The sequence below is a fragment of the Fundulus heteroclitus genome, chromosome 5 (assembly GCF_011125445.2).
Source record: "Fundulus heteroclitus isolate FHET01 chromosome 5, MU-UCD_Fhet_4.1, whole genome shotgun sequence".
In the NCBI taxonomy this organism is placed as follows: Eukaryota; Metazoa; Chordata; class Actinopteri; order Cyprinodontiformes; family Fundulidae; genus Fundulus; species Fundulus heteroclitus.
Genome location: NC_046365.1, coordinates 28,477,531 through 28,490,676, shown reverse-complemented (window position 1 = coordinate 28,490,676; position 13,146 = coordinate 28,477,531). Strand labels below are relative to the sequence as shown.

At 37.6% G+C, this 13,146-nt stretch overlaps 1 protein-coding gene across 1 annotated transcript in view; it reads left to right on the top strand.

Moving 5' to 3' along the window:
- The window catches only part of LOC105937061 (voltage-dependent T-type calcium channel subunit alpha-1I), a gene marked incomplete in the record, with an annotated part of 287,706 nt that extends 278,780 nt beyond the window's left edge, over nucleotides 1–8,926 (top strand). Inside the window, 4 exon segments of the mRNA XM_036137349.1 lie at nucleotides 946–1,080; nucleotides 3,054–3,225; nucleotides 4,672–4,886; nucleotides 7,284–8,926. Coding sequence (XP_035993242.1) covers nucleotides 946–1,080; nucleotides 3,054–3,225; nucleotides 4,672–4,886; nucleotides 7,284–7,952 — 1,191 coding nt within the window.
- Between the last annotated feature and the right edge of the window lie 4,220 nt (nucleotides 8,927–13,146).

Genomic DNA, 13,146 nt, shown 5'->3' with positions numbered 1-13,146 from the left:
ATAGCTTCACATTCATTATTGTCTTCAGGAGTTAATGTGTGCTACAGTAAGCACGTTCCATCACAATTCAAAGGGCTGTTAATACAGCTATCTTGCATAATAGGCTATCTACATAATTACTTCTACATTTGGGTGTTTATTTCACTTTATGAGTTAGAGACACTTTTATTCAATGTGCTTTTCCATAATAGGTTGTATTTGACAGTTATGAACTAACAGGTCTTCTATGCATGATCTTGCAAAGTTAACTTGGACCTATGTAAAAAGACATTTTCTAGTTAAATCTGTGGAAATATTATCCGATGTAATATTGCTGATATTTCTAACGCAGCACAATCAGTTCGATTTTCTCACAACAAAAACCCCTATGTTGTGTATGTCTGACATAAATTGTATAAAAATCAAACAAAAACAAACAAACAAACTTGGAGACTTATCAGATTTTTATAATCTTTTATCATATTATGATGGCACTGTAAACTATCATACTGAATCTCCAAAAGTAAATATCTATCTACCCGAATCTAAATAGAAGTGTGTACAAACTGTAGCTTGACGTGTGATTAGATGTGTGACGGGGAGGTGATTCTGATATCATGGGTGAGTTTTTAATTTGTGCAGGACTCAAATAATTCCAATTGTCCGTCTGTTGTCAGATACAGGGGTCAATTAAAAGTCAAACTAATAATGCATTAACTTTTAGGGCGTCTTTAAACACATTTAAAAAGCTGTTTACAGTTAAATAGGTCTTGATAAAACAAAATGTTGTTCAGTCTTTGTTGCAAAATATTGGAAACTAAATAAATGCATTCATGCGTTAAAATACCAAACAAACTTTTACAATCTCCTTCACTCAAAATCAGATTTTGTCTAAACTATTTCACCTTTTGTTTGCTGATTTATTTTTGCTCCAGCGCAACTGACTGTTGTGTATTTGTGATGCAGATTCGATTGGCGGAGGTGGAGCAGGCATCGCTGATGTCAGAACAGCTGTCAGACAAATCCTCATCTCCAGTGTTACCCGATGACCTCAGCCTGGATGAACACAGCAGCTACCAGCTGCTTGTCAGAGACAGTCAGGTGTGTATACTGACTCACTCGCTCATGCTTAACAAGGACTTTCCAACTCACTTGTCACACTTGTGCCATTTTACACTGGTTACACTCAATTGTTTCCTGCTCAGCATGCATAGGACAGTTTGTATATGATATAAATTTTTCTGCTTTCTTTTTTTAAACAATCCAGCATTTATCAGACTTACATGTATGCATGACGGATAGTTACTATTGTCAATTTATTAAAGTTTTATGCCAGATATTTGGTGTCTTGCAAAACCATTTATACGATACCTCTGAAAATGTTCACACTTTTACACTTTAAAAACAAAGTTCAATGTATTTTAGCATTATTTTACATAATAAACCAACAAAATGAGTGGACGATTGTGAAGTGGAAGGAAGATGATATACGGTTTTCACATTTTTCAAAGTAACATGCCACACTCTGAAAAGTGTGGCATGTTTGTTTTTAACTTCCTGGGTAAACACTTTCAACAACCACATTCCATTGCAGTTAAAGTCTCAATTGTTAAGGGGAATAGCGTTACTGAATTTGTATAATAAGAAAACTGAGATGATTGGCCATGCTACTTCAAAATAGTTCAAGCATAGTCCGATTGGATGAATAGAGTCTGTGAACATAGATTTTCACGATTTTCCACAGATTGTCAATAGAATTTAAGCCTGGGCTATGGATTAGTGTTAATATGTCTTGATATATATATATATATATATATATATATATATATATATATATATATATATATATATATATATATATATATATATACACACACACACACATTGGTATATATATGTGCTGTTTGGCAGTGTAGCACTCAGAATTGCTTTGTTAGTGAAGTTTCCATTAGTTGTCAGTTATAATCATCAAAATTAAAAGAAATAAACACTTGAAATAATTTAGTTTGTGTGTATTGAATGAATATAATATACAACTTTCAGTTTTTTTTAATGGAATTACAGAAAAAAACAAAACATTTTTGATGATATTCTAATTATATGACTAGCACCTGTCTGTACAGCACCGTGACTCGCTCGGTAAAATCCATATCCACCAAGGTGAGTTGAACAGAGAGGCGGTACCAGCAAGTGGATAGACACTACTCCTCCTATTTGATGACGCAGTGAAGCAAGCTGGGGGGAAATTGGTTCTCTCTTTTTGCGAGAGAGAGGCAAAATGTCAGTGGCAGGCAAGAAAAATGTGTGTTGTTCGCTTTTTGGTGTGAACGTACCTTTACAGTTTTCCTGCAGACAGATTCTCCCACCAGAGTTTCCAAAGGGGTCTAGGCTGCAAACTTTTTTTCCATTTTTAGAAAATGAAAGGTTAATATTTTGTTTTAAAATGTAACTCTATCTTAAATTGTATCCCGACTAGTCTGGTCTGCTCTTTGGTCTTAAATAGCTACAAATCCTGCTGATAGAATATAATTTGCTAATCATCTTTATTTATCATTTATGTTTCAGTGAATGATTAAAAAACATCATCCCCTGTGTTTTGTTGTGTGTGAGCTGTGGTTTGTTTGCAGTATCCCTGAGCCCATATGTAAGACAGAATGTGTATTTCATGTTTCCATCTTCACACAAACTCTTTGCGTCCATTCCACCTGGCCTGTTTCATCTTAGCTGTACTGAGGCCCAGTTCATTTGATCTTGTGTACAGCCAACAACAACTAAGCAATTTGATGCTTTGAAAGCTGTTATACTTTGCTAATGAAAGACATTTCAATTCAGACTTGCAGGGATGCATAAAGGTGGGGGCATGATGAGCAAGCGTTTTGAAATTGGAAACAAATTTCTTTTCACTTTTGTTTCATTTATTTTCATTACGGTAAGAGGAAATGAAAGGCTTCAGTCTGATTTGTTTACTGCTTCGCTGATAATCCAGTGCCAACTCTCTCCACATATTCTTCTATCCCATGCCTTCTTTAATTTCTCTGCTTTTTTTTCTTGTAATCTTCGAATCATGTTTTCAGAGGGGCAGCAGTGACTCTCGCAGTTCGGAGGAGCTGCTCACACAGGGAGGCTGCAGAAGACCTTTTCCCTCTACTTCAGGAAGTGATGGAGTTATTCAGCAGTGTGTGGAGTTCATCCATCCACCTCTAGAATATCCTTCGCCAGAGCAGCAAACCTCAGCACATGAAAAAGGTACTTTAGTGGAGGAAGAGGTTGTTTTAATCATTTAGCTTTCTGTCATATTGCACCTTTTATCCAAATTATTGCATTAAATAGTTTACCCATGCTATATAGAAATCCACATGGAATCCTAAATCTTAAAAATCCCACTTACCCACTGGTAAGAAAGAAACTGGGACTAGTTTGAGAGGTTGAGTGTGCCAACTAGATATTTAGATCCACCTCTACACCTTCAGTTGCTCTAACTCTGAAACTAAACTTGAGGAGAGGGCGTGCCCTGGGAATGCGATGTCCACACCGACCCTTTTAAACTGTGTTACACCTGCGCTGTATTTTCTGACCCAAAAGAAAGACGAGAATGTTCTCATGCCCCTCTGTCATGCCCTCATACTGGAGTTTGTGAAAAGCTGTGTAAGAGACAATGAGTGAAAAATACAGAGCAAGAAGTTGGCATTGATGCTAACTAGCTATGTTATTGTCTTGGTGCAGTATACAACACATCAAGGTATCTTTGTTCATAGTTTAACGTCACACACTCACCATCATGGAATCCAGCCGTTGTGGTCATTGATGGCCCGGTAACAACTTATTTCTTAGAGGATCTCCCAGCATTGCTTTTGGGATCGCAGGTAACTGTCAGTAGCTATCTGCTTGAACATTGGTGTTAATGGGAAAGAGCCTTGAGATGGCCTGCCTCTGCCGTAAAGATGCCACCTGGACTCTCTCTTTGGATTTTTACAGTTTTGTCACACAGGAAAGAGACCCCCAGGACAGTTCTTGAATTCACTGGAAGGAGCTGTTTGTTTCATATAGCTTGCGAACACAGTGAAATGCCTCCCAAACAAACTGAAAACCGTTGCTGGAAAGGGAGATACCTTGCTGTTGGTGTACTTAGCTCAGATCTTTTAGTTTTAGTCTCCTTTCCTCAGTTTCCCTGTTCATTACTCACCCACAGTTGGTCAGTAATCCACCGATTACCGGATTTCTATGTCATCCGTTACTCCTGAGTATTTAAGCTCTCTGATTTTTATTGTTACTTGCTGGGTTCTTCAGTTCCCCTTATGTAGCTTCTGTCTTTTGTTCTCTTCAGGTCAGTTTTGTAAGTCCCTTTGTTTATTTCACCGAAATCATGTCCCCTTTAATCATGTCTTTTCTGTATCTGGGCCCCATGCCACCTGGAATCCAAAAACTGGGGTTTCTCTGTGTTTTTCATATGTTCAGAAAAATATAGTAAACCATGTTACTGAGTAAATGGCAACAGTTTCCAAATAGAGTTAAAAAACAAAAAAACTTCTGTGTACAGGGCAAAATCATTTTCACCATCTCTACAGGCATCCTAATTTGATGTATGTGGTTGATTTTATGTTTATTTGTATTGGACTAACTTTCACATATTTTTCTACTTTAACGTGTTTTTTAATATCCAATATTTACTAAAGTCTCATCTTCTATTTACAGAGGGCAATGAAAAAAGATGCAGTAGGGCTGGTGGTGCCGCTTCACCCATATTTCAGCTACCGGCAGACTTTTTTCACCCAGCTGCTGCTGCACATTCAGACAGTCATACGGACAGCATGAGCCCTAAAGACATAGACCCCTCCATGTTGGCCTCCCCTGCCTCATGGGCCTCTCTACGCTCTCCTGGAGCTAATAGCAGGCCTTTGAGCTCTCAGGTAATGAGACAGTTTTTCTGTATTAAACATAGAAAATCCATCTAGTTGGAATTTGTCATATGTATAAATTGGAAAAGGCATGTATGCCCCTGACTATGTAATGTCCCTCATTATTTTGCTACACACAGCACTTAGGAAGATCCTTACATCCCAAATTATATGTACTTTATTAGAGTTGCAGTAACTAACATGGAACATATATTTGACACAAAACTGATGTCTAAAATCAACAATTAACTGATTTATGTAAAAAGTTTAAACAGATTCACCTCACCTGTCATTCGGACAATAACCATGTCTCTTATGATAAACATTTCTCATCAACATTTATTAAGAATCTTAACCCATAGTAAAACTAACCCCCCCACCCACCCACACACCCCTGTTGTTAGATTCTGCATGAAACATCGACATATGAGGGTTTTTTTTTAGTTCTTGCTCTTTTTGTAACCATGGAAACTGATTTTTTTTTCTCTCCTCGTGTACCTGCTCAGTTTGTTTAGCTTGTGCCTGAGTGCCTCTGTGATTCTCAGCTGCTACAATAATGCTCCGGGGTGCTCACCTAATTAGCCTAACCAGCCCCAAGCCTGATACTGATGCTGTGCACACTATTGTTCTTGGCGGCGGTTCCTTACAGTCTCTCATGTGTCCTTTTCTTCTGTTTCCTTTGTTTTTCCCTCCCTGGTGACATTTCTCTTTGTGTCTCCCTCCTCAACCTTATTAGCCTTTTTACGACACTCGTTTCAGTTTAATTCTGGTCCAAAATAGCGAAATAGGTGAGAATTAATTTGATCTCATACAGGAGAGTGGCAGCATGATCAGTCATTGAAATTGACTAGATTCCATTCATATATATATATATAATTACTGTATTCTTGGAAACCTATAGGTGAGTTCAAATAAATTAAATTATCATTGAACAACAAGTCCAAGAGTTTGTGACAGATCCACATGGGGTAAACTACGTTTGGAATCAGCGCTTCAAGACATGGGTTATAACTGTGTCATTTCCGGTGTTAAGCCTCTCTTGAACTGAAACAATATCAGAAGCAACTCCCCTGGGCAAGGAGAAAAGAGGCCAAATTGTTTTTCAGTAGCTAAAAATCCTCCTTACAGATGAAAGTTAATTTTGCATTTCATTTTGATATCATATGATCTACAAGAAGAGTAGAGAGACTATAAATAGGCTTAGGTCAAGAGTAAAGAATAAACATTCAGCAATGATTTGGGCACCCATGCAATGTACTGGTTCTAGATTTGTTTCTGGAAGTGTTCAATAAAGCATTCGTTCAGAAAAAAATAAAATCTGGATACCAGCTGGCATCTCTCTGTGTTATTATGAAGTTTTTAATATCAAGACCACATGATGGCAAGAACAAGAAATGTAAGAATAAAGCAGCACCGCTATTAACTTCGTGGAGCAGTAACTGCTACTGCTGTGTGTGGATGTATAGTGAGAACCAGGACATGGACTTAAGCAGCAGATGAAATGCGACATGACTGTCTGAAAAATATCTGCTCTGTATCTGAATTATTACCATAAACAGAGCAGGCAAAAGATCGGATTTGGGTCGCATTTCCCTGCAGTGTGACCATAGAGTCCTGCATGCTGACAAGGGGTATGGTGATGCTGATTTCGTTTTTCATCAGGACTTTGCACTTGTCCACAATTCCAGTGACAAAACCTGGTTTAATGATCATGAAATCCCATCTTAGCCAGTAAACTCACCTGACCTAAAACACCAGAGAATCTATGGAGACACCGAATCCAATGATGCAGCTGAGCTGAAAGCCATAGTCAGAGCAACCTGTGCTCTGTTTTACACCTCAGCAGTAACACAGGCTGATCTCCTCTAGTCCACATTTCGTCAGTGTAGTAGTTAATGCATGTGCTATTCAGGAAGTCGGCATTCCTCTATTGCAAAATCCTTCTTAAAAATTTGTCTTTTGTAGTATGAGATTCTGATATTCAGTACACTGTGATCTAATTGACTTCCAATTGGCAATCAAAAATTTGTAGAAAAAAAAATTCATATAAAAATAGTAAGTAAACTTTATTCATATAGCACCTTTCACAGGATAAAAACAACAAAGTGCTTCACAATAAAAACATCCATAAACAACACAAAACAAAAAGATAGAGAGATAAAACAGCATAAATGCAACGTCATAGCATAAAGCTAGTTAAAGATTGGATTAGTTCAAATCCAGTCGGAACAAGTGGGTCTTCAACTGCTAAAGGCAATGCATTCCACAGTCTGGAGGCCACAACAAAATGTCATTGTGTGAAATGAATCTAAATATGGGTTTCACATTTTAACTTGAATTACTGAAATACATTAACTTTTCAAAATTAAAAAATGAAATGAAAATTAAATAATTATTCTCTTTGTGCAGCACCCAGCCCACAGTGACTTGTCCTTGGCCCCGGGCAGTTCAGATGGCAGCCTGCAGGCGACACTAGATGAAGAACTTCGCTTTGGCGTCTGCCCACCTCAACATCTGGATCTTCCCGTGCCTCTCCTGGGCCCTGTCCCCGGCCTTGCATCGCATCCTCGAGAAACGCCCACAGCAGACCAGGGGTCATCGCCGCTGAACAGACAGAGTTCTGCTCTTATTCTGCATGCGACACGAAGGAAACAGAGGAGCCAGAGCAGCAGCGCCGGTGGAAGCAGTAGCACTGGCTGCCCCCAACAGGACTCCATGGACCCTTCAGATGAAGAGGTGGGCACAGGGACAGGACGGGACGGCTGCCGCCAAGCCCTCTACAGTGAACACTTGTCAGAAACGCTGAACAGTCTCTCGCTTACGTCGCTGCTCACCCCAGGCTCTCTGGCACCCACAATGATGAAGAAATGCAACAGCACGGGATCTCTAGATCAGTCAAATCTATCCGCCCGAGGTAAAGATGGCCGACACTTATGTGCCACAGATCCCTATGGTTTCTTGTCCAACCCCTGGACCGAGAGAAGGGAAAAAGGTCCACGAGAGGACACTAATGTGACAGGCCTCAGCATGAAGAGCAGCACTCGGCATATCAACACAAGTTGCAGGAAAAAAAGATGAAACTCTCGTTGCCGTTCTTTTGTGGAACAGTTAAATCATCTTCATTTCTGGTGTTTGAACTGAATACGAGGAGACTTTTTAATACGTGCCCTGTGACAAAATTCTTAAACTATTTCACTTCATTCGGTGGTCTGTTGTATCCCTTTTCTCCTCAGATTCCACTGCTTGGGATAAGTAATCTCTTAAAGAATGTCTGATTTCCCGTTTTTGTCAAGGACATGGTTACATTTTGACAGATTTCCACAGTAATTACAAGCTGATTCACCTTTTAGCACAGCCATGATTTTGCTTTGAACTTTGCCAGTCTTAGGCTTTTTTTTTTCTTAATAATCCTAATAGGACATTCAGAAAAGCAATTAGATAAAACGGGCCTGAACTTTTTTGTGATTGACAAACAATCTTAAGGTGATATTAAATTACAGGACACAGGGCTTACTTGACCCCATGTGCCCGCAGCCTTTATACAAAAACAAAACAGTCTTACATGGCTGATGACAACCTCTGAAGATCCTTTTTGAGGAAGAACTGAACTTTGTACAGCTAGTCTTTTAGTTTTTTTTTTTATATCCACAGATAACAGTAGCATCCCCTATTTCCAATCCTTAGTGAATTTAGTAGGTTAAGAAAGACTGTATTTAATTTTTTAAATAGTTATTATTTATTGTTAAAGACACGTCTGTCTCCATCTCTGGGAATAAGAAAGTGTGGACACATATAGAAGGAGATAAGCCAGGAGCCTGGCAAATCTCAGAATTGATTAAGGGACTCTGTAAAAAGAAAGAATCCATGAATGCTGCTCAAAATGAAGGTGAGGAGTAGGTGGAAGCGTTGTTTACTTTAAAAGAGGGAACCATTTTTACTTTTCATATGAAGGGCTATAATGTACTGTGGGCAGACCTGGGCTAAATACTATTGTGAAATAACACCTTTTGTTTATGTATATATATATATATATATATATATATATATATATATATATATATATATATATATATATATATATATATATATATATATATATATAAAGAAAAATTGTAAGTTCTCCATAGAAGTTATTTCACAACTTTCGTAGCAGAATATTGAACACTTTTTCAGTCTGCATGAAGGCAAGAGGTTATTTTTACTTGGTGTGGCATGTATTTGGATAGACCTAATGGGAAAGGATTTAAGCTAGTACGCCCAATTTACCTAAAACACAGCAACATCTCCGTTACAGCCTTTGTCTTTGCTTTAGGGGGGTTTTCTGAGTCTGCTTTGTCAGATTGCTCAACAGTTCCCGGCTTTGCTCTTTCATACTTTTGCAATTTGGGTTTTTCCAAGTACAGAAAGGAGCTGTCTGCTTTGTTACCAATGATGCATCAGTTCATGCCAGCCTTAGGGAAGTTTCATACGCGGATTGGTGAGCAGTGATTTAGAGAAATGTAATTTTAGAAGCTATTCAAAGTCTACTGTAAAGAAAAAGTACTACGGTCACTCCAGTGTGTAATATTGACATTTGCAGTTTATTAATTATTAGATGGAGTGAATTTGGGCATTGAACAGTAAGCATTATGCATAGAATAAACAAAAACAACTCCTCTTCAAAATACAACAATTTAGCAAAATGTATGTACTTCAAATTACAATACTTAGTTAACAAACTCTTTAACTAGGATAGTAACATGCAGTCAAACTACTAAGTAAACTGAAAAGAATAAGAAAAACTAATAAACTGTGGGAAAGAATTGTACAAAACAAATATGAATAAAACGAAACAAACAAACTGATGCAGTGACATCAGAGCTCAGTAGTACTGTCTGTTTAAGAACCAATGTTTGTTTTGAGAAATTGGGAATTGTGCCAAATCAACTTTAAAAGCTAACATAGAAAAATGGTTGCAAGGTGGTAGAACAACCACTTATGAATACAAAGAAGGAGATAAAATACAATATTATTTCAATTAATGAAATGTTCCAATAATCATTAGCTGAATTAGAAATCATTAACATTTTGGACGACCTATTCTTGACGTTGTGATATACCCATCACAATGAATGATTGGAATAATGGACTACCAATTGCAACAAACCAATAAAATTGCAACTATAGATGACAGGCATGTTGTTAAATCTGGTACTGGCGGCTCAGCTGACCAAACAAAAAATGCCGGCTGCTGTGCTATTTAACAACCCCTCTAATTCCCACATGTACATTTAATACTACTAGCAAATACTACTAATATTTAAGTAATAAATACCAAATATGAATGTGTTTATGAGCACTGGTTGTGTTGCCTCTCTAACAGAACAAGCTATGTTGTAAACACAGCAGAACTACTGTCTTAGCATTAGTAAAGCTTTAGCATTAGCAGCTGGTTTAACAGAGACACAAATGTTAATGCTTATAATAAATATGGGGGCATATTTGATGGTAGTGAGAAGTGAGGAAGGAAAAACAGTGCAACAAGAGCATATTTGTGTGTAAGTGGTGTGCTCACACCACTTACTAAGATAAAGTTTGAATCACTGATGGCCTCACCTCCAGTTTACACAAGGTCTGCTCCAGCCCAATACAGTTTAATGGGTACCTATTATGTACTTCCATTTGGATCTCCACTGTTTCTAGAAACTGTCCAAGCACTAACAAAAACATCCAACTGTTTTTTAGCAATACGTAGGCTAAATGTTTGGTTGATGTCTGGAAAACAAGCTGGGAAAAGCCGGGAAGTCGACAATGGAGGACAAACTCATCTTTGTTGTTTGTGCCCATCCTATTATCTAACAGTCAGTTGAGCTATCACTACAGAGACAGTAAAGGACCTTGCCTGGAGGAGGATTAGTGATGAAGTTGGGATCTATGCTAAGTTATCAAATCTTTTAACACAGTAAATATTGATAAGTTTTATTTTATTGTCCCACAATGGGGTGTGACAGTGGCAAACACACAGTTACACACAATGACCAGCAATGAAAAGTGGAAGAAAAAAGAACAAACTAGTCTAATCTAAATTAGCTATGTTTCCTCACATGTGAGGAGAAGAACAGAGCAGCTCCTCCCAATGAGCGTCAGACCAGTCTGTCTGAACTTTGCCCAGAGCATCCAAGTTAAGGCATTGGTTGCCTTTTTGATGCTCAGATCACGTTTAGTCTGAAAACAGCATTACATTGAAAATCCCATAGGGATGCAAGCACAATTTTTTTTTTCTCATTTTTGTCAAACCTAAAACAACCAAAATACCTCCTAAAAGTATCTTCCACAAACCCACACGTTATCAAAACATAAAACAGACAGATATTTCTATGCATTAGAGAATGTATAACATGATAGTTTAATACTGCAGAAACGTGAATTTCAATGTAGCTCTGGAACAGGTAGCCCTGTAGGAATAGGCTACTTACTTACTGACCAGAAAACTGCTTGCTGCATCTTTACTGGTTGTGCAGGAGGCTCAACCAGCTTCTTGGTCTGACTCAGGGTCAAAGATATACATGTGAAAATAGCTGCAAACAGATGCACAACAGCACAAAGTGCAAACATAAACATTGAGTTGGGGGGTGTGGCCAGCTACAGCTAAGTTGTATAAAATTGACAGCCCTAAACACAGCTAATTCTGAAAGTAGCTTAAAATAGACAGAATTAGGGAGGTGAAATCCCATCAACTGAGAATGAGTTTGTGCAAAAGATTTAATAAACATGTTTGTATAGCGCAGACATATCCTAAATGTTTAAAAGGAAATATATTGAGTAACCTTTAGGCATTAAAAAAAGTAATTTTATGTAATCTACAGTGTTTTTTAAGGAAATGTGTTGCAAATCCTTCCATATATATTAGCAGGAGGTCACTCGAAAGGTATTTATTTCATATATTGTTTATCATAATCTCTGTTCCATTGGCCTAAATATGGAACTGAAATGGAAACTGAAAACAGTGGACATGGGGTGCGAAGTAAAAATGGAAAATAAGAACAAATTAAACACATTTTATAATTACTTCCATTATTCATCCAAACCCTCAATGACTAAAATAAGCAATTCGATGCACACAGCTTAGATACTTGTTCAGTTTATGTGTATTGAGTGACAACTTGTGGGTATGGAATGACACAATGACTTGGAATGGAGGCAAATTGATCCAAAGCCGTTTTGGCAGGGCTAGTAGCTAGGTTATTGACATGGAAACGTACTACTCATTGTTTTAGTGGCACACATCCAACACAAATGACTATGGAAAAAGCAGTCCTATGGTTACGTTTTTTTTCTCCACCTGTCCTATCATGATAATCCTAGGGTTGTATAATTCTTGTACAAAATAAAACACACTCATTCACAACCTTTGCCAAGATATCCAACCAAAATATATATATGTATAAAAAATAATAATAACTGATACTTGAGCAAGAATTCTGACTTTGTCTTTCAAAACCTGTGTGGTTTGGCGATTTAAAAAAAACAACAACAAAAAAAACGAAACCCAGTTATTTGACCCAGGTCTGCTTGAGTGTAGCATGTTTTTAGGAATCAGTTGGCAAGCAATGTTGATTAAATTGATGTTGTATGTTTTTTTGAGGACTTGATGTGTTGACGAAAGGTGATCATCATAAAATACATTTTATGTTACAGTACAAAATATTCAAAAAAGGTAGACCTCAGGTGGACTAATGCACACAAAAAGCGTCTTGAATATCACACAAACAGCCGCATCCTCTCTACCAAGATGTTGATGTCAACACTGTGCAGGATTTCTTTCTACTTGTTTCAAACAAGACAGAAGAAATCTCAGTGTTAATGATCCCTACTTTGTCTTCATCGCCGTCGTTAAGATAACCCAATCATATTATCTCCCTTCTGTAAGGGAGATGGTGTATTAAATGACTACCCCGCCTCTATTTGAGATATGCAATATGGTGCAATGCGATGCTGTACAGTTAGATGTATGAGTTTCATAGAGATAGGCAATATAAAGAGAGAAGATTGTAATTTATGAATTTATGTATTAGAATAAAATGTCACTATCATTCAAAGGTCACCAAAAAGAAATTGTGTATTCATGTATTCTAAATTGTGTGTTGCCTTTTTGCCTTTCTCCACCATCTCCACCCAATTTTAGTTTACCAAAATGCATGTTGTGTTTTTTTTTTTTTTGTTTTCTTAAATGTCAATCTTGTGTCATAAAAATGGAATAGCTTTTCAACCGCGTCTGACTCCTGATGTTCTT